Genomic DNA, 22,791 nt, shown 5'->3' with positions numbered 1-22,791 from the left:
ATATGAAAAGAATGCTATGACTAGTTTATTTTTTTCCCATAGGCTTCTTAGGCGTACTTACAAAGTACACGTGGTGCGCGCGGTTCGTTATAATTTTTATCTAGGTTAGTGTATTTACATCAAATGTAATAAATTTGGCTTTTTTCCCTCTATTTCTCTCAATGTGGCAGGTGCTATAATGATGAAGATACACGCCTCCAGAAGTGTGCGGGGCACCAAAGGGAGAAAGGATTTTTTTCGTATGAGTAAATTACCCGCTCACAATTCCAATATCACCCCGCCTGCCGCGAGAACACGCATGGGGAGTGGGAAAACGCGCAAAAATAAATTGCGGCTGGTGACGCCACATTGAAATTCCCGCACCGAAATGCGATAGATTTTGACGGCGTCTGCTAGGACAGTTCATAATAGGTAAAAATGAAGTGCATTGTCTTTCGAGGGGGTCATAGACTTAACATGCGAAGCTTCAAGAAATTTCGACAAGCCAAAGTCGCCAAAATACGATAAATACGCTTTGAAATCCGTGGTATCATGCGTGGAGATTTTGGCGCGAAACTTAAAAATGAAACTTTGACCTTGATTTTCTCATCTATTAATGCATCTCTGTTGGTTTATATTAACGACATTAGATTTCCCAGAGTACAATTTATCAATCTAAGCCGATTAACTGTTTCACTTTCATGTTCATTTAAATTTCAATAGAGAGCGCAATAAAAACAAAGTGGAGAGAGCGCTCCGTCTCTGTCCCCGTTGAAACCGGACTCATGCTGCGGATCATAGGCGTGCGCACAGGGGGGGGGGGGGGGGGGCGGGGGGGGGGCGGCCGCCCCCCCTAATTATCGAAGAGGGGGGGCGCAAAATCCGGCCCGTACATTGACTCTTCTAGTCACCTAAGAGGGGGGGGGGCGCAAAATCTTCCCCATACATTGACTTAGTAGGGTGGGGGGGCGCTGCGATGAACCTTTGCCCCCCCTAATGGGGAACCGTGCGCACGCCTATGCTGCGGATCACTTCTTTTCATACAATATATGCTACAAAAAAAAAAAAAACGCTCTTCATGCGACTGTATTCGCAGAAAAATAGGTACAGTATACCCCTGCCGAACAAACGTTCATGTCCGCTCAATTGTTTCCACGGTGAGCCAGCCCCTTTTTACAAGAAAGTACCGTAGGTTAAAGTGTATATATACTTGCTAGCGAAGCATGCGCCAAGCATGCGTAGATATATGCCACTTGAAACGCCTTGCGGTCGATTCTATGTTCGGGGCAGATTTTTGACTCGGGCCCCTGTCGGGCCCGATCTGTGGTCGGGCCGAGCCGGTCCGGGCCGGGTAGGCGAAATTTTTTCTCAGGCTCGGGCGGCTAAACTTGAACGAGTCCCGGGCCCGGGCCCCCCGGGCCGAGAATCAAGGCCCGTGCAGTGCTCTGTATTACGTACTCTTCTACAGATTCTCGTATCGAGTTGTCTGTCGCGAACACTCTTTCGCTGAACATTACTGAACATGTAGACCGCCGCTCCCCGTGTCGCCACCTTTTTTTAGTTCCCCAAAGTAGAGTGTACTCTCTACCCAAAGTGCCCAAAGATACTACGAAAGCCGTCATTTCTGAAGAACGGGGTGTCGAGCGCACTTTCAGCAACGATAGCGACGAATTACAAAACAAATATATTGTAGACCTCAGAAGTGTGGTTTTGTGATGATGATAGTACTTGTAGCGCCATCTCGCCTCGCGCTATTGTAGTACAGTGCGCCGCCGCTACCCTTACCTACTTTCATATTTTAGTCAAAGGTACAGTTTCCGTTTCCGTTCTCTAATGCTGTAAGTTTAGCGGTGTAGCGTTGGTAAACGTTATGGCAGGAGATGCCTGTGTAGCGTTTAAAAGTGGGCTTAAAAAGCGCAAGTGTTTCAGGCAACATAAGTCTTCAGATTGCTCGGAAAGCGACGGAGAAGAAGATGTTTCAAGGTAAATTTGGGCCTCTCCTTAGATCGATGTGTTAGTTGAGCCGCGCACGACCGAGTGCCAGACGGTCGTGCGCGGCAACGCACTTTCGAGAAACGTTTTACCTCTAAGGAAGGTCTCGCGCCTTCACAAAATTCTTTGCTGGGCTGGTTGGTTCATAATCTTTCATACTGGATAGCGCGGATTAGACGGAGGACAAAGAAAGAACACTGATGCACAGGACAAGCGTTACTAAGCTTTAATTAAGAAAAGCCGCGTTAGCACATGCAGCCCGTTACAGTCAGGCAGCAGTCATAAGACCGGAAGATCAAGACGAAGACAGATCGTAACCATCTTTTTAAGAACTGTTTTTCTTTGCTGCGCAGCACAACAGATGTGTCACTGATACAGTTGCTCTCTTTCTGATGTGATAAGCTTCCATGAGTTCTCTGACAAGCGCATTCCCACTTCAGCCCAGAATTCGAACATTTGTCAGCACTGGCTCGCGGGCACAGGTCCCACAATGTGTAGGTAAATGAAAAGACAAGTTATTATTAAGAGATCGCTCGTGCTCGATCCTTGACATATCGACCTTTGACGCCTCAAAAGAAGATGTTTCTGGCGTCTCTTGATTCCTGTGTAATCGATAGATCTAGAGGAATACTCGGTTGCACACGATGCCTGCTGTTGTATAGAAAAGAGAAGTGGTATTGCTTTCCAGAATTCTACCGGAATCTGTGCTGATAATTTTGCAGTTTTTACCTATGCTCAACTTATGTTTCTTTTGATAGCAGTCCTTGTGTTGCGCCAGTACTTTGCAGTGTGTCTTTTTGGCTTCGTGACTTCAATGACATTGTGGACAGCGAGAAGGTCCTACGAGTTTTTAGATATGTGGATGACTTTCTCGTGACTAATCCCATCAAGACGGATACTAGTGCTGTTGAGAATATATTAAACTTGTTTAGACAACATGGACAAAGCTTAGCCTTTACCCATGAACTTCCTAACGAGGACGCCATGCAATTTTTAGATATTAATAGGCTTTTAAGGGGGCAGCACATTTGCTGGAAGTACTCTCCGCATGCTCGAAAGGAGCTTTTACCCTTCGATTCTGCTCATAGTAAGGTAGTAAAACAAGCTATTGCATCACAATGAATTGAATCGGTGCTGGCAAAGTTCTGTGATCACTTGGCTCAGGATAGTTTTAATAGCCAGATGGAGTGCTTACAGGTGGCTGAGTTCCCCTGCTTAAACTTGACTGCCCTGTTCGAAACCCTCCTTAGAAATTGAAGGGCAAGATGAAGAAGCCTGACTCTGCTCTTGCAGCTAAAAGGCCAGAAGTGGTGCCCTATGTGCATGAAGTATTGCACAGTTTAAATAATGTGGCCAATAGGCACAATGTACCTATTTTTTTTCAGTGCCACATAAATTGGCTGGGCTATGCCCACAAATTTCGGGACCACCTAAGAAACCAACGTGCGGAAAAAAAGCATGTCCTGCCCTACATTACATGTGCCGTAGGCGTCGTCTACGAAACTCCACTCACTTGTGGAAAGGTTTATATCAGACAAACTGATCGATGTGTCAATGATCGAGCATGAGTGATCTCTTAATAACAATTTGTCTTTTCATTTACCTATGCATTGTAGGAACAGTGCCGACTAGTATTCGAATTCCTGGCAGAAGTGGGCATGTGCCTGCCAGAGAACTCACGCACGCTCATCACATCAGAAAGAAAGAGAGCAACTGTATCAGTGACACGTCTGTTGTGCTGCGCAGCAAAGAAAAGCAGTTCTTAGAAAGATAGTTACAATCTGTTTTCATCTCGATCCTCTGATCTTGTGTGACTGTAACAGGCTGTGTGCCTGCACGTGCTAATGCTGCTGTGTGTATATTGTAGGGAAGCCTTTCTTAAAGGACATCATTGGACATCATTTGAGGCTTGAATGAACATCTACTCTGTGAATGTCCGCAATGTTAAAGAATTAACTTGGCAGACAGATGCAAGGCGACTGAAGTCAGTGTGTATACCAAACGCGGATCAACGTCCTGTCGAAAAACTGTCAGAGTTAAAAGTAAATAATGGTTTTGATTCCCTGAACTTGTTTTGCTTTATGCTGCTTTCCTGTATTGAAGCTCTCTGGAAGCAAATGTGTCCTTGGCTTGACAGACAACTGCAGAGCAGATATAAACATGCCGCAGTATTTGCCAGTCGTAAGTGAGTCATCAGAGAGCATAAGTGCGCTGAGAACAAAGAAGTGGTTACTATGCTTACTTCGGTCATTGTACACATTCAACGTAGTTCTGTGCATTTAGCTGGGGGTGTAAGCAGTACACATTAAAGGGACACTAAAGCAAATAACAATTTATGTCAGAGTGAAAGCTCAATGTATGACAACTTCTGAAATGGCAATATTATCGACAGCAGTGCCCTACTTACTGAGAAATTAACCTAAATGTATCACATGATGAGCGCCACGAGTGGGACATTTTCGAAGTGATCCTGATGACGTATGAGAGTCTGCCTACAATGAATCACTAGTAATCAAACTAGCAGCAATAAAAAAAGAACCTTCCGTGCATCAAGAGACGTAATAAAATGCTGTTTGTTCGTTTCCGTTTTATTCATGGAAAAAAGAAGCTCTGTGGCGTTGCCGTGGGGAACGGCGCGCGTGGTTCAAAGGTTCCGTTTTCGCTGAACTGCGCTTTGCCCGGCGCCCTGCTTCGCTCACGCAGTCGCGTATCAGTGGTAGTTTCGGGATCGCATACTGCCCCGTGTGTTTTGCGCGCTCGTGAAAGTCGCTCTGACAGAAAGTCAGAGCTTCGATGGCCGTTGTTGCTGTTGTGGGTCCCACTACTTTTGCTCTGCTGCTACTAGTGTCGGCGGCCGCGCAATAAAGGCGGGCAACGTTGGGCACGGCAGCAGTGACATATGAAAGTCTGATATCAGGCGGGTGATTTGAAGTGCGCTAACGAGATGCGGACCACTAAAACGTGATTTTATTTCAAAATAAGCACTTCCTTGGCATAAAAGTAGCACTACGAGGTTTCTGGACTGCTATTTCAACAATCAACGTTGACTTAATATTTGCCTTTAGTGTCCCTTTAAGTGGAATCCGAAAGCTGTTTTGGTTCAAAGGTCTGCTAGAAAGTCACCATCACAAAATGATGGCTGGAAAAAAAGTGGCTTGAGCCAGCCGTTCTTGTAAAGAAAAGGAACGCTGTGTGTTCCTTTCTCTTCAATGGTCTCAGTATCGCCCACAAAAGGCCTGCTGCAAATTCTAGTGTTTTCTTTAGGCCTCCTGGACTGTTGTGTCATTTCTGCGCACCATAAATAAGAATGACAGTGAAAAAATTTTCCCTGCAGTAGTGGATCGGCGAGACAGCACAGGCCTTGCTGTGATTAACAATTGCATTGAAAGTATGGCTGATCTGGCACAGTGCTCGAGGTCCTGCCCAGCTGACCATGCAGTAACATCCTCCAGTGTATACAAAGAATTCTTATTTGTGACATTGAACAAGCTGCATCTTATGTTAACGTCTCTTCTTCTCTGAGCGAGCTTTCGAGAAGTGGTAAAGCTTTGTTCCTGGTGAATAATCGTAAATATTGTGGCAGCCCAAAGCAAGTGGTGCTTCTAGAACGGAGGACCATTAAATCATGACAAAAGCATGCTTGTTCAGCAAAAGGTGAGCAAAGACCCAAGCAAGCTGGCCCGAAGACTGCCACTAGTTGGCGCACTTAAAGCTGTAATCACCCCAGGGGCACATGCGCCTGGGGTGATTACAGCTTTAACTTTAGCTAAAACTTTTCAGTTTTACACTGCCTAAGGTGGCTCTGTGTGATTCGACCTGGCCAATAGGAGGAGTCTCTCCCTTCAGGTCTTTTAGTGATCTGGCTATCTGCTCCTGCTCTGCTCTTCTCAGTCATGCCGAAAAGGTACCCAGGAGTGTGTTGGTTCAACATTGGACACTTGACTCACCCTGCAGAACACGGGAGAGACCGTGTTCTGCGAACCGTGCGGGACAAAGCACAATATGACGGCCACGTTCAACTGTTGGCGCGTTTGTGCCATCTCAAGCAATAACATTTGTTTTCCTGTCGTAGATAGAGGTCGCGCACGTTTTCGTTTGAAATTATTTGTATTTATGTGAAAATTTATTGTGCCTATATTTACAGTTTTGGAAGCCTAAAACGTTCTTTGCCTGCGTATTTTTGGCACCTAAAACGAGCTTTTTTAATGCCTACAAATATGGCCTCCAGTGGTGACGTCATCATGTGATGCCACATTATGTGACGTTGTGATGACATCACAAATTTTGGCTATCTGTGATGTCACCATATCTGTGATGTCACATGGTGGCGTCATCATGTGGCGATGGTGTTCTGCATCACTCATGTTGACGCCGCCGACAGTCAATTTTTGTCTTTGATGAGACATCTAAGGCTTTTGCCTTAAAGAAAGTTAGCAGGTGAATGTGCTTCGTACTCGGTGCATACACTGAAGAATAGTGGCATATGTTCTCGCCACTTTCTCAAAGACATAATGTTGCATAAAGAGTGGCTTCGCTGCATTAGCTGTTGCTGTGCAGGATTCTTACTTGCCTAGTCTGTCAACAAAAAATCTGCAAAACCACCAACCAAATAATGATTTTGATGGCTATGCTTTGCTGGCTTTTTTAATGCCAAGATAGGCCTAGCCCTCATTCAGGCAAAGGCAAGTTAGGAGCCTTCTTTTTTTTTTTTACAAAGAAAACTGCACTGTACGAAGTATTATACTCAACAATTCAACCAATAATAGGCAGATTTGATGTTCACATTTTCTTTTGAATGTTTATTCATGTCATGCAGCAGGTTTCTAGTAGTGGTATGGCGTCTCCTATATTCGATCTTGCTCCATAATTACAGTGATAATGCTTGCATTAGATCTGTGTGCAATAGACCCATGTAACCAGGGGGAGGGCTGGCATACCTGCCAACTCTCCAGATTTGCCCGGAAGGCTCCCGAATTTTTTTAGCCATCCTCCCGATTGTACGGGCACGGCCATAAATCTCCTGAAACACAGCGCTAGCAGCACCATGAAAATAAAATAACTAAGGACATCGGTCCTAAAATTTTCTGATTGCATGCTGAAAAGCGCATTAAGATTGGCAAGGGGCTACTAGCTGTCACTGGACACGGCAGATTTTGTCCCTTAATTACGCACGCATACATGGGCCGTATAGTTATGAGTACCAGTACGATCGCTGATGTCTACAAACTTTACTAGCAATAATTTATTTATGATCTCGCCATGGTCCTGAGAAACAATAAATTAAATTTGTTTATAACCAGTTCTGATCCGTCACGAGTCACGGCAGTTATGACACTGCATTCAGGCAAAGGATGGCCTTTGAGACTGGTTTCCAGAAAGGGGTTGGGTATGTTTGTGAGGCACGTACGAAGACAAATTGGCAGTTTTTTCTTGACAAACCAGGCATGTAACAATGCCAAGTTCTGCATGAAACGTCACGACTATAATGTGGGAACATTTGAGCACAAATAGAGCTGCGTTTAGTGCACAATATTTTTTTTAAAGAGAAGAATGCTGGTCTTTGCGACACTCTTTCATAACAAAACGCTTAAGAACATTCTAAATTAATTGATGTTTCCTGCGTGATGAGCCACATGTATTAGGAAAAATTGGGAAGCTTGCACAGTGACTGCCAACCTAAAACAGCCAGAAAGTGCTTCATGTATGGCTGTCACGACAGCCATTCAAGTACATAGTGGTAGCAGATGACAGCGAAGCCAGCGCGCTTTCATATGGCTTCTTTGGCAGGCTGCCATTATGGGAGCATGCAACATTCTAAAGAGGTTCATTGACAGCGATGTGGAGATAGTTTTGTGTTACTAAAATATTCAGAGTACATATTCATGTTTATGCTTTGACCTATGCTAAAGGTATCACAAGGTATCATTCTGAGCAACCTGCAAACAAATGCTCAGAAAGTGTTAGAGGGCTGCTTTAAATAAGTTCCAGATACTTTCACAAATTAAGCACTCTGTTTACTGCAGGGAAATTCTTCAAGATACCAAGGAAATCCAAAAACTTCGTAAACGGCCCAACGGTGTCAGCGTCATAGGCCTCAACTTGGGCAAAAAGCTCACTCCAAAGGAGGAACTTGTGATTGTAAGTGATGCCAAGTGTTTTATGCATTGACAGGTGCATTTATTGGTGTTCAAGTGCACAAGAATGTGTGTTCGTGCTCTAGAACTACAGTGCAAACTGTAGGGGGGGACATGCACAGGGGGTGTTGCTGAAGCCGACGTTTCGACAAGTGGTCATCTTCTAGGCTGTAACTGCCTCACCTTAGTGTGTATGCTTTGTACGCTTTCCCCCAGCCACAAAGGTGGAGGAGGGGAGAAATATAGGCAGGGATGGTTGTTGACGTAAGCTGGCATTCAGCGAGTGAAGTGGAAACGCAGCAATAAAACAAAGAAAGAAAACAGGCACACGCTTTGTGTTGTTTTTTCTGTGCCAAGAGGGTAGAAGGTGGGGTGCATTCCGCTTAGTCATGGATGTCAAAAGTGAACAGCACCCAATCCTTTGAGGGTCAAAGACGTGCATGTTTGTCATCTGCTAACAATCGCAAGGCGGTCAAAGACATTCATTTACGCCATTGCATGTATGTTTAAAACGTGTGCCTTTTTCGAGCATTTCTCTCGCTTGGCACGTGCTGCTACCTTGCGGGAATACGTGGAATTTTTTTCTTGCACCGACGTCACTCCGTTTTTTTAATGCTTTACTTGAGCGGTGCGCCAGCTAGTTTTGGTTTCGTTCTTCGGCCGGTTCCCACTTGTTGCGCCCGCAAAACTGATGGCTTTCCAGTTTAAAATCTTTTAAAAGGTGACCGATTTGTTACTCTCTCGTTTATTGCTCCCCAATATGCGATTACGCCTGTTTTCGTGCAGGCGCTGACCGACACAAACAAAGCCGCTGTATTGCATTTCCTGTTTCGGGGACTCACAAAAACTGCTTCCGTCTCGTTGGCGATAAGACGAATGATTATTATAGGTTTCTCACTTGTTTTTGCTTTCGGGACGCGCTCACAACCACACAGTTTTCTTCAGTGCGCTCACCCACGCAGTTTGCTACGCTATGGAAGTGTGCGCCGGTTTCTCTGCCGCAAATGAGCCTAGCGTCAATTCCGCCCAATTGCCGCTAACCTGCCGAATCAGCATCTGATTCGGTAAATGTCAGCCTGTATTACGAGGAGTTACTTACAAGTTAAGACTCGGATGTTGATAAATGAGCGACATCTCAAAAGTATGCGTGGCGAGACGATGCTGACTGGATCAAAAGTGGCTTTTCTTCCCCCATGTTTTCACTTAACGCCACTTCGTGCACTTATTTTTGTACATCTGTTTATTTCAATGCGTAATTTTTTAGCAGTCGTATAGGTTTTTTTTTAGAATTTATCATGCTCTATACTCACTAATAAACGATGGGTATGTAACAACACAAATGATTTTTTTCACTTTACAGTCACACAAAAAAATTTTAGACAATTTTTTCTTAAATATATTTGTCTGAAGATTTTAATTCAGCAATAAAAAGAATATGCTCTGGGGGGATGCATTTCGCGACAAAAATCGACCCTCAAAGTGCTAAAAATGATGCGGTTCGAAATTCTTAAATTCAAGGCTTAAGTCTCGATGGTTTTCGTTCTGTACCTACCATATCGGACTGATTCAAGAGCCCTCTTTGAAATGTTTATACCTATTGGCTGGGGTGTGTTACACTTGTGAATAGGATATGACTCTATATTTTCCGTCTCTCGGGGACCATATGTTTGACAGAAGTATGGACCAAGGGTCGTTTATTGACGTAATAGAAACTTTAAAGATGTGTTAGTGCGTGCGTAAGAAAACCCTCATTCTACTGCCCGCATAACTGCTTGTTCTTTTCCCAGATGTAAGACTTGCAAACACCTTCAAAATGATGTCATAGTTAAAAGAACTGGTAGTGGTTACGTCCATCATATAAATTCTAGTTTTACTTGTACTAGTTCAAACGCTATCTACATGCTCGAATGTTTACTTTGTCATTGGCGAAGCAGGACAGCCTGTTAATATTAAATGGGCATCGCGCAGACACGGCCAAGAAATTGCTGAAAGCAGTGGCACAGCATTTTAATGTTGCAGCTTAGAACTTTATCTCAAACTTTACATACTTCAGCCAAACTTCCAGCCCCCGAGATAAAGACAATAGAGAGAGTCATACCTTATTCAAAAGTTAATTACACTCCAGCCAATAGGTATGAACTAGGGGTGTGTGAATATTCGAACTTTCGGATGCATTTCGAATAGTGTTTACTATTTGATTGGATTCACATTGCAGTTTTACTATTTGAAATATTCGAACTTCCAGAAAATAATAAAATGGTTTCATTCCCTAAAAATCAAATCACAGCGCTTCTAAATGATCTGCGTGAATCGAATTTTCCTTGTGAACTTCGACCTATCGGTAAGGTTAACGGCTGTCACCGCACCCTGGCGCTATTTTAGACAGGGTAGCTCGACCAGAGTGCTCAGACTAGAAAGCGTGCGAAGCGCAGCATCTGCTTATACCACACTTAATTGGAAAAAAATAAGGCACGCACAATGCACCCTCATAGAAAGTAAAATTTATTCTGCTCCCCGCAGGGGTGTCTTGCGCAAGCAGGCGTTTGGTAACAATCAGGAAACCCCCACCAAACACTTGATTCTTACCTTTCCCACAAGTGAACTACCGCAGAGTATAGAAACTGGCTAAACAAAGACACCTGTAAGACCTTACATCCCAAACCCTCGCCGATGTTTTCAGTGTCAAAGATTTGGCCATGGCTCTCAGAGCTGCCGTGGTCGACCTACGTGCGCAAAATGTGGTGTCCAAGGCCATGCCTCGGACACCTGCAATGAAACACCATGCTGCATGAACTGCGACGGTGGACCACGCTGTATATTCATGTTCTTGCCCAAATTGGAAAAAAGAAAAAGACAACATATAATTGAAGGTGCAAGAAAACATTTCATTTAAAGAAGCACGAAGAAGGTGTTCGGCCTTTCATGGTCCAACCTATGCTGATGCGGCGCGTCAGGGGGCAGCATTGCATCGGCCACCGCCACTGTCTCGGCCCACACAAAGTGAGCCACTGGCCGTGGCGGCTGCCCCCGTGGTGGCAGCAGTCAAGACTGCTCCACTTACCAAGTGACTGACCTCGGCGACTCCAGGGTCGTCGGGTCAAACAACCACGCCCCGCCAGGTGAGGTCGGAAAAACAAACCAGCAGCTCGTGTACGTGGGCGTCCAGTGCCTCACACGAGGCAATGGACACAACTCCGGTACCCCTGGTACCGAAAGAGCGGTGTAGCTCCTTGGAGCGCACGAAGAAAACAAAAAAGTCACAGTTTCGCCGCAAGGGCGAAGCAATGAATGCGATAACAAGGAACTAATGCTATACGAAGTGAGGCTCGCCAATGATTACTCTCAGTTTGAACAGCGCTCCTGTTGCAAAGGTGGCTGAAGCAGCGAAGGAAACTAGTGTGGTTCAAGTGTCGAGCTGTGACACTTGATAGTTCGTGGTCATCTTCTGTTTCTTCATTTAGCGGCGTCCCTTGAGCTCGAGTGACTTTCGTACGCTCCGTAACATGAGCGCGGACATCACGGTGAAAGCTCGAAACATCCCTCTTCCCCTCACCACGAGAAAACCGCGCGAGCAGACAGCGGAAGGGCAAGGTTCTCTCTGCGCAAATATAAGAAGCAAGCGAGCTCGCCGACGACTTTTATTATGCGCCCGTCGCGCTCGTAGCGTCATCTCGCTGGTAATGAAGAAACGCTTATAAGCGCCTGCCGTCTCTGAGTCCGTCCAGCGGTAAAGGGTGTGTATATAACGCTCGCCGTTAGCTACGTGGAGGATCTGCGTTTCGTGGTGTTGTGGTTAGCGCCACTCGCTGCGGAGCAAGAGGTCCCTGGTTCGATTCCGCACTTAGGAAGCATTTTTCTGAACTATTTTTCTTTGGGGCTTTTATATATTTATAGATACTTATACATATACGGTGCATGACGGCGGCGATGGCAAAATCCAGCCGAGACTGTCCATATGTAATCGCTATCGCAATAAAACGTCGATTACGGGGCCCGACGACAGCCCTTTTACTTGAGCTCCAACTTACTGCTTAAACAACAGCCACTTCCTTTCGTACACACAGCACTACTTTACTTCCAATATGGAAGCACAAGTTATACAATGGAACATCAGAGGACTCCTTAGAAATCTTGACAATGCCCAAGAACTTTTACACAAACACTCACTAAAAGTGCTGTGTTTACAAGAAACACACTTAAAATCCAAACACACCAACTTTCTACTCAGTTACATTATTTTCCAAAAAGACTGGGATGATGCCATGGCGTCATCCGGTGGTGTAGCCGTTGTAGTTAATCAAGGAGTAGCATGTACACACTTACCACTCCAAACGTCCCTTGAGGCAGTGGCTGTTCGAGCAGTTCTTTTGAACAAAATCGTCACCATTTGCTCTCTTGATACACCTCCGCATCACCCACTGAATAAACGTACATTCCAGTCCTTAATAGATCAACTTCCAGAACCATATCTGGTCCTTGGGGATCTTAAAATGCACATAGCAGTCTATGAGGTGACTCTCGCTGCGATGCGCGAGGTCGTCTAATTGAACGATTCCTTTTCTGTTCCTGCGCATGCCTCTTGAATCAAAAGGAGCCAACATATTATAGCCTCACCAACAATACCTACTCGTCCGTAGACCTCAGCATAACATCTCCATCACTTCTACCCCTACTCAATTGGATAGTTGCCAGTAATCCTTGCGGAAGTGACCACTTTCCTATAGTTGTGAGCATACCAATAGCAAATGAATGTTCCCCACAGGTTCCCAAATGGCAAATTGACAAAGCAGATTGGGAACAGTTTCGTAAAGTGGCTCCCTTAAGTTGGACCAACATGTGTGCTTTAAATATAAATGAAGCTGTAGAATACTTTACAGCTTTTTTGATAGATGCTGCAATGAAGTGTATCCCACAAATAACTGGACTGCCCGGCAAACGATGTGTGCCATGGTGGAACAGTGAGTGTTGAAATGCATGCAAAAAACAAAACAAAGCACGGAGGCTGCTTCGCGACTCTTCGACAGCCGAGAATCTGGACAGTTTTTAGAACATAAAGTCCCAAGGCATGAGAGAGCGCCGACAGGCAAGAAGGGAAAGTAGGCAGAAGTTTTTATCGGGTGTCAATTCATATACACAGGAGGCTAAAGTCTCGGAACATGGTTAGTAGGGTAGCAGGACGACAAGCATATTCACTCCCTCTTGTAAACACACAAGGCGACAGCTTGGAAGACCAGGCAAACTTCCGCGGTGCACACTTCGAACAGGTGTCGAGCTTGCCGGACTATACTGAAGACTTCCAACGATACAAAACACGAATCGAAAAACAGAAACTAGAGCGCAAATCCACAAAACACGAAGCATACAATGAACCTTTCTTTCTGCATAGCTGAGCTACAAGCATTGCTTAATTGCTGCAATAATTCCACCACAGGCTCCGACCGTGTTGTATATGAAATGTTGAAACACCTGCCATCTGAAACCCAAAAAGCTCTCTTTTCCCTGTATAATGCTGTTTGGTTTTCCGGCGAGATCCCCTTGGCCTGGAAAGAAGCCATTATTCCGATTTTAAAACAGGGCAAGGACCCATCCTCAGTTTCCAATTACAGGCCTATAGCCCTAACAAGCTGTCTATGCAAGGTTTTCGAAAAGATGATAAACAGGCGACTCCTACACATCCTTGAAACCAACTGTCCACTTGACCCATACCAATGCGGGTTTCGGGAAGGTAGATCCACAATTGACCACCTGCTATGTATCGAGGCACAAATCTGTGACGCTTTCGTCCATAAATAATTCTTTCTATCTGTGTTCCTCGATATGGAAAAGGCCTATGATACCACATGGCGCTTTGGCATACTTCTAAACATCTCACATTTAGGTGTACGGGGTAGGATGTTCACCATAATCGATAGTTACTTGTCCAATCTGACATTTTGTGTTCAAGTGGGTAATGTTTTGCCCCGAATATTTGTCCAAGAAACAGGAGTTCCGCAGGGTGGTGTATTGAGTTGTACACTTTTTTATTATCAAAATGAACTCCTTACGACTGTACATTCCGTGTAACATGTTCTATTCTAAGTACTATGTGGATGATGTGCAGGTTGGCTATAAGTCTTGTAATCTTGCAATGTGTGAGTGGCAGGTTCAGCTTGGTTTGAACAAGGTTTCTAAATGGGCAGAGGAAAACGGGTTCCAACTAAATCTACAAAAAAGCATGTGCGTCTTATTCTCCAGAAAGAGAGGCATTCATCCCGATCGAGATATTGACCTGTACGGTCAGCGTCTGTCTGTAAAGACAGAGTATAAATTCTAGGGCTAATCTTAGACACGAAACTGACCTTCATATCACACATCAAGTATGTAAAAAAACAAGTGCATAAAAACAATGAATGTTCTGAAAGTGTTGTAACGCGCTACTTGGGGTAGTGACAAAAAGTGTCATGAATTTGTATAAGAAGCCTCATACACACGCACCTAGATTATGGGGCGATAACCTATCAGTCTGCGACACCAAGCGCCTTGAAGATGCTTGACCCTGTCCATCATCTAGGCATTCGCCTTTCTACGGGTGCTTTTCGTACTAACCCCATAGAAAGCCTTTACATTGAATCGAACAAGTGGCCGTTACAACTCCAGAGATCCTACCTATCTTTTTTATATTCCCTCAAGGTGAACGCGAACAACAAACACTCAGAATAACAAAGAGCTGAGCTAGTTGGTAAGTATTCATTCTAAAAAGACAGGGCATGTAAACATGGGCACAAGAAAGAAGTCAGGACACCACAAACGCCGACTAACAACTGAAGAGACGCACAATGGTGTCCTGACTTCTTTCTTGGGTCCGTGTTTACACGCCCTGTCTTTTTAGAATGAACAAACACTCCTTACACTCTGATATCAATGATTTGTCCAATTCTGTCCTGTTTGATAACCGTCCTGCTATGAGACAGCCCTACGCACTTCGTGTGAGGGGCCTAGCTGAAGAAATGGGTGTGCCGCATCTTGAACACCATCTGGTGGCTCCCGCTGCATATCCTCCGCCGTGGTAGTGGCAACTCATAGATTGCGATGTATCCTTTGTGGAAGTTACGAAGCATGCGCCTCTTGCACATATCTGGACGTACTTCCTGGAACTGCAGCACAAGTACACCTGTCCTGAGTTTTTTACAGGTGCATCAAAACCTGACACTTCCGTCTCATACACAGCTGTCGATTCATCTTTTACAGATGTCGGCGTTCTGGACACTAAACCAGCAGATTCACAGCAGAAGCTTATGCGATACTAGCAGCCGTTAAACACATCAAAGAACTTGCACTAGACAAGGCAGTAATATACACTGATTCCCTGAGTGTGGCAAAAGCTCTAGAAACCATGAAAAAACACAAAAATCCGGTCCTTGTCTCGCTGTACTCAACGTTATGCACAATTTACACGCTCGGACAGCATGTCGTAGTGTACTGGGCGCCAGGGCACTGTGAGATCCAAGGAAACGCGTTGGCAGACCAGCTAGCTGCTGCCGCCCATGAAAACGCTGCCGCCAATACACCTATAGTGTCCCTGCACTTGACCTGAAACCCTTGCTTAAACGAAAGCTCAGGTGTTATTGGCAGCGATTATGGGACAGACAAACGGAAAATAATACATCTCATCAAGCCACATCTTGCGAATTGGTTGCTAGTATCCAAGTCACACCACAAAGAAGTAACAATTACCAGGTTAAGAACAGGACATACACACAGCAAACATTCATACCTTTTGTCAGGTAGTCATCCACCTTTGTGGGAGAAATGGGGTGAACAACTCACTGTACTTCACATCCTCATTCAATGCAGTGCATTAGATCCTATAACAAAATAACACTTCCTATTACCATACCGAGAGCAGTTTCCACTTCACCCATCGATGTTCATAGGCAAGGAACCAGTTTTTAAATATCAACCACTGTTTGTGTTTTTAAAACAAGTCGGTAACTTTCATGTCATATATCCAGGCAAACCGTAGCACGACCTCTGAAAAGAGGTTGTTGCTACGGTAGCTACATTATAGAACGCACCTGCCTCCCTACCTCTGGCGTCAAAGGCCTTGAGGAGGCATTCGTGCTATTTCCCCATCGTTTACTTGTAGATACCATGCTCACTTGTTATCCATTCCACACCCATAGACCACACTGCGTATCACTACCGTAATTTTATACTCTTTACACACCTTTTACACTTCTATATAGCACGTGATTTTAGGCCTCTATACAGCCATAATACACCATCATTGCAACCATTGGTCATCGCGAACACCACATCGCTAACACGACATGGCACGCTTTGGCCACCCATGGCCCTTGCGCCTCAAAACCCCCATTAATCGTCGTCATCATCATCAAATTTATTCTGCTGGCAGTTCCTTTCCTTCAGTGATCCAGTTTTGCTGGCTTTGAGGTCACTTCTGGAAACGTCTCGATCATGTGCCTATTCAAGGACCGTTCCCTTCACAAGCTTGGTCTACATGGAGCTGATTGAGAATGCCTGCAAGCTTGCCATCGAAGTATGGATATTTTCCCATTTTCGGCCCGTGTAAACTTTTCCTGGTCTACGTGCAGCTGACGATCTCCTTCTTTTGTTTGCAGCGCTTAGACACAGGTTTCGGGCACGCAGAATAGGCGGAACATCGCTGTCCTCAGCGTGTGAACTTTCCTTGGATATGAGCTTCCATGATGAAAGGGGCTTGCACCATTTCCACTTCACTGGGAACGAATTTGACACAGATGGACATGAAATGAGCCTGAGCGGACTAGCTTTAAAATGCGTTCCGTTGCCATTTTGTAATGGCAATGTCACTGCCTCTGCCACTGACGGTCAGCTGTTGCTAATGCCGCGAAAGTGGTTTTGCTTCCGTACTCGATCGACTCATTTTGTGAAACATGCTTTCCAAATGATGTCTTGGTGCAGCGAGGTCAGCCTGCGGTATCAAATTCGTTAGTATCCCCCTAAAAACGGCGAAATATGAAGTTATCTAGGCTCGTGCCAGTACTTTACATTACGTTAACCACGTCACTACGTGACAACTAGCAGCACAGTTTCGTTTTCACACGACAGCGTGCTGCTGCTACATCTATGGGTTACCGTGCAAAAGAACTGTTGTTTTTGGCCATGTTTTGCACCACATTTTAACGCGAAAGCGTGCACTCCTCCGGATTCTGCTAAGCTGTATGCAGAAAACATGTGACATCTCCCACTGTAACTGCCCCCGGCAACAGCTCCTGCACAAACGACTTACAGCTGCAGAGTAGGAAGGGGGAATCCCTGCAGCAGAAGAGCTCCCGACTCGAAGGGAGCACGCCCTTGTGTGCCGCATCAGTTGGCCTTCAACTTCTGTGGAGGCATTGTTGCAGCAGCATGCATAGCGCCTTTGCAACATGTAGCTGCAGCGAGTTCGATGCCTAGGCTTAGCGTCGACATCAGCAGAAAGATTCGTCAATGTTGTGATTTATAGTACCTTGACCATCACATGAACGAGGGCATGTAAATGTAAAGTGTTGTCGGCACCACTTTGGTTGTACTGAATCATGTAAATAAACACAAATCGGCCTGCACATTTCCTCATTCTTTATAGCGCAACTCGGCACCACCACTTTGCAGCACCCCTCTTTTAACACCAATCTAGCCAAAAGAAACGCTTTCATGTTCCCATCTCATAAGAACGGGCTTAGGGAGGCTCTGTACCTTTTTTCTGCATTCACTTGAAAGTATTAAAAAAATATCTGGTTCGCACTCAAATTTTAATGTTCGAATTTGCTTCACACCCAAAATTTTGCTATTCGCACAGCTCTCTAGTATAAATATTTCAGAGGGGGCTCTTGAATCCAACCGATATGGTAGATACACAATGAAAACCAGTGAGAACTAAGCCTTTCTGACCGTTCATATCACTGTGAAATGATCATTGTTAGGGGGTGCTTACTTTTGACAGCCATGATTCAGCGAAATAGCAACCTCCCCTTCTACCCTTTCTATGCTAAATCTCTCCATTCGGCATGCCAGCCCTTCTTCTGTTTGGGTTACGAAGCATACACTTGCATGCGCTAAGGTAGGCATTTGCTGCCTTGAAGAAAAGACCACTTGTTGAAACGTTGGCTCCAGCGCACCCCCGGTATTCATCTCTTGTATCTTTCAGGCATTGAAGAGTGCACCATCCTATGCAGTTTTATCACTGCCTCAATGTAGGTTGTAGAGGTTTTGCCTGGCACTTGCGCGCATTGCAGTAGCGTCTGTTCTGACCATTTCTTTGTCTCCGTGGAGTCACTGAATCACTCTTTGATTTTGAAAACAAATCTGCCTTGTGTTAACGTTTCCTCGTGATTTTTGAACCATTAATGCAGTGTCCATTGGGAAGAATGCAATGTTCGAAAGCTGAGAAGCACTTGTCCTATTATTGCAGGCGCTCACCTGTTGGTAGTGGTTTAACCATTCCTTGATGTCTTTGTCTGGTCTCCTGGCAAATGGATGCGATTTGGTGCAAGTCCAGCAAGGCAATGGCTCAGTCGAAGAACGTGTGGTTCTACCGACGTCTTTGGGTGTCAATTACCCAGCACCTCCAGCACAGCTGTTACAGAGTGGTGAAGAAATGGTTTGATTCACAGGAGATAAACGGTGGTAGCGCAATACAGCCTTCAAAGGTCTTCGTTCTTCTTCCTCCTGCCTTTTGAATCTCCGTTACAGTATATTCAAGTTGATACAGCATGTTTTGCAAATTTTGAAACAGAAGGAATGTTCGAATCAGACTTTAGAAACAGACACAAAGCACTTCACATTCCACTTTATCTAAGCATCGCAGGAAGCGTGCATGGGCACAAAGCTTACAGTGAGAACCTGGCGTCACGCTCTTTTGCTTAATTACCCCTCAGTTGGCTGTACATTCTGAAACTCTGCTGTGGAAAGTTACAAGGCAGTTGATGGATTTGTCAGTCAGTCAGTACCTACAGCAATGCATCCATTCTTGCACAGAACTCTTTGGGCTGAGAGGAAAGCGCTCGCAGTTCATCTCTTCAGTCACCCAGTAGTGACACAAGGACAGCTGTTGCTTATCCGGTGTTTCAACTCACTTCACTTTTTAGTGAAGGCATCATCCACGATGTAGCACATCTCTAACGCTCAGCTAGTTGCCAGTACACTGTGGTCACGGCACATTATCAGAATGCAGGGATGGAACAGCTGCGTCATTCGTGCCATTGTGCGCCAAAGTTGTTTACGTGCACCATCCTGCGCCGAATCACCTCTGTTGCGCCAAACTTGCTTATCAGCGCCGTATTGCGCCGCAGCCCCCAATTTTAGCCGCAAGGTGTGACAGCCATTAAGTTCCGTGTCCGAAAACGTGGCTCAAACATCGTGTTTTTGGTTTCATCGAAATGGTTATGGTTTCGGTTTCATGAAAGCTGTGATCGGTTATGGAGGTTGTCTCAGCAGATGCTGAGAACCACAGAAGAGAGAAAAAAAAAAAGAAATGGGGAGGCGGCGTTATTCAACTAGCTTTTTCTGGCACCTCCCGTCCCACTTTTCGGGCCTTTCTTCTTTCCTCCATGCTTCTCGCCATGTGCACTGCAGTGCCTCTTGGGTAAGATTTTTTTTCCTTGCTCTCTCCCTCGGTGCGTAGCACCCTCTTGGAGTTCTTGGTGCGGCATTTTCACAGTTTTCTTTTGTTTGCCGGTAAAAGTAACTAAAATGTTTTTGTGCCTCATCGCAGAAGATATTTGCGTGAACGTTCTTAGTGTATTGGAGGTGAAAAACAATCCTAGCTTTGCGGCCTGAAACTTTCCATAGCTACGTGAATTGAACAAAGCATTTCAAACACTTCGCTCGCACCTGTTATCTTGGTTCACTTTTGTAGTGAGGTAATTACACACTTTTGCTTGTGATCTTTGGTTTTATCCTTGCTTATGTGGAGGATGGTTTAACTAGTTATGCCTTTTAACACGCACTAGTTACTTCATGTACGTAAGTAGTGTGTAACGGGGTGCGTTCTTTGACTCTCGCAACCCCGTGACTGGCGAACACAAAGCTATGTTAGCTTCGCACGCACTGAAACTGCTGTTCGATGTAAAAAATACAACCAAACGCCTCTCTTGTTTTACTGGAATGAAACTTCCAGGATACGAGCATATTTTCCCGGGCGTTGTACTACCTAGCATGAATATGGCCATTGGGAGACGAACTGTATAAAACAGAACGAAAAAGACAACACGAGTGTGTGTACATAACTAAATAAAGCTTATGCACAATTTAGCTTTGTGTTTGCTAAATGCAGCATTGGACAAATGCTGCTTTACAAGTGCTGTGAAACGGCACTACATCTGCTCTGAACGGTCTTTTTTACTGCTCCAAAGTTGCTCAAAAAGGTCCTTCCAGCTGCTCCAAGTCTGCTCCAGAATGTCTTTCTGGATGCTCCAAGCCTGATACGAAAGGCACTTTTGCCTGCTTCCAGGACTGCTACCATGTACCCTGTTCCGCCACTGAGAATGTTCTCTAGACAAGAGGTGGACGAAATTCGTGTTGCCAGTGCTTTGCTGGTTCATTTTTCCTCCTCGAAGAGCTGCAAGATTCTTTTCAAGAGAAGCTCATTGTTTCTCATTCATTTTGTGTAACATCATTGTGTTGCATAAAAAGAAGAATGTATCAAGGGTTTTTTTTGTCTTTGTGAGACACAACCTAATGAAAAGTATAGGGGACATTATTTGTAGTGTAGTAATTATGATATTAAGCTAAAGAAATTGAAAAGACCGTGAGTAGAGACTGAACCTTTGGATAATGCATCTGATGCTCTACCAGTTGAGCTACTTCGTCCTCCCGTCCAGACTGGATGCCTTCAGGTAGTATGCGAGGGTTTATTGGTTAGCCGCCAGTTCGTAAAAAGACCCTGACAGCTATGTGACGCTAGCTGGCAAAAAGAGTGTTCCACACTCGCTGTCATGGCTACGAGGGGTGCTAGCTAACACTCCCAGGTTTGCATGCACAGAAACACCCGATAAAGTGTACAACCACTGCCGTAGCTCGATTGGTAGAGCATCGGGCGGCGGCAACTTGTCTTTTCATCTGCTTTAGTTTCTTTACGTTCATGCCATGCACTACAAATAATGCCCGCTATACCTTCTTGGGCTTCATTGGTTTCATTAGGTTGTTGCATTACAGTATCAATTGACTTGGTTAACTAAACAGGCTGTAGTAGCTGAACATCGATAAGTTGCCAATTTTGATCCCAATGGAGCATTTATGAAAGAAACCGAGCGCCCACCCAATAGTGCAGATCTGTTGTTTTTCATCAAAAAAGCAAGATTGATTGAAGCCATGAAGGCATATTCTCGCCTTCTTTCACATTGTCATGATTTCAAGCAGCTTGGCTCGACTCGTATATGCAGCCAAAGTGCTCTAATAGATAATTGCCAATTTTTTTACTGTTTGTTGAAGTCATCCAGCTCCACAAACATGTGCGAAAAGCTGTTATGCTGTCTGCTTGTGATAATTCCAAATTTATCTGAAGGAGACAGTCCAAGTGAATGTGGTATCAAAAGGACTTTTTCAGGGCCCAGTTGGTTGACAGTATTACTGAGGGCAAGGAAGGACAGAGCACAGCACGAAAGAAGGTTGTGCTGTGACCTTTCATGCACTCAGTAATATTGTCAGCCTCATACAAGCCAGCACAGAGTGCTTTTTTTAGCTGTTCCAGCTTTGCATAATTGCTAGCCTCAGGAAAACATGGTTGGCGACTGTATTCTGCCAACCAGCACAGGGCCTTATAATTGTGATGCACCACATATAGTACTCTAGCGACAAGAGAATGCGTGTGTAAAAATCTGACTTGGTGAGATAGTTGGTACATGCTTTGGAAACAAGCAGCACTAATAAGAAGACAAAGCAAGAAATTGCTTTGCAAGATGAAACATTGCACTGCTTTGGGTCTCCTTCTGTTTGAAAGGGCCACTAAGGTAAAACAATGTATCAATTTATATAGATAAATTATCCTTTTGAAGCTCTTCCGTTGTTAATTTCACTGTGATAGGTTTACTAATACAAGAGAAAATAATTGTCACTTTCATTTTTAAATTTTGCACCAAAATCTCTGCACAGGAAAGTCGGCATGATGTCACAAATTTCCGCGTGTTTTTTTTTTCTTTTCATATTTTGGCCACATGGGCTCAACAGAATTCACTGACACTTGGTGCGTTACGTCCCTTCGGAGGACGATGTACTTCATTTTTACTGATTATTATAACTATGTAGGCCCTAGTAGGTGCCGTCAAAATCTATGACATCGCAGTGAATTGCTGTGGGAACTTCAAGGTGATGTTGCCAGCTGCGTTGTATTATTGTGCATTTTGTTGCTTAACAAGCGCTGTCTTATGGCAAAGGTTGTGCTTTTGGTATTGTGAAAGGCTACTTTACTAATAGGAGAAAAATTGTTTTTCTTTTTATTGTCCCTTTAAGCATGTTTGCATTAGTGTTTGCACAATGTTAGAGTATTCTCTAAATAAGAAGTTCTATCAGCTATGTGTGCATGACAATTGGTGGCGGCAGTGGAAGACAATTTTCATAACTTTTCAGGATGACCCTTTCAAGTTAAAGACTGGAGGCATGATTGACATGAAAGCTCTCAAAGGGAAAAGGTAAGATTCATGCTCATTGTGCAGGCTGTATTCTGTTC

The 22,791-nt window shown here is 44.6% G+C and overlaps 1 protein-coding gene across 1 annotated transcript in view; it reads left to right on the top strand.

The window, feature by feature from the left end:
* The first annotated feature begins 1,791 nt into the window (after positions 1–1,791).
* LOC119390589 (telomere length and silencing protein 1 homolog) overlaps positions 1,792–22,791 on the top strand; it is a 57,692-nt gene continuing 36,692 nt past the window's right edge. Inside the window, exons 1-3 of the mRNA XM_037658186.2 lie at positions 1,792–1,962; positions 7,995–8,109; positions 22,692–22,753. Of these exons, the coding sequence (XP_037514114.1) occupies positions 1,850–1,962; positions 7,995–8,109; positions 22,692–22,753 (290 nt within the window). The 5' untranslated portion in view covers positions 1,792–1,849. The remainder of the gene's footprint in view (positions 1,963–7,994; positions 8,110–22,691; positions 22,754–22,791) is intronic.

Source organism: Rhipicephalus sanguineus, chromosome 1, assembly GCF_013339695.2.
Source record: "Rhipicephalus sanguineus isolate Rsan-2018 chromosome 1, BIME_Rsan_1.4, whole genome shotgun sequence".
NCBI classification, from domain to species: Eukaryota; Metazoa; Arthropoda; class Arachnida; order Ixodida; family Ixodidae; genus Rhipicephalus; species Rhipicephalus sanguineus.
This window is presented reverse-complemented; position numbering and strand designations above follow the sequence as displayed.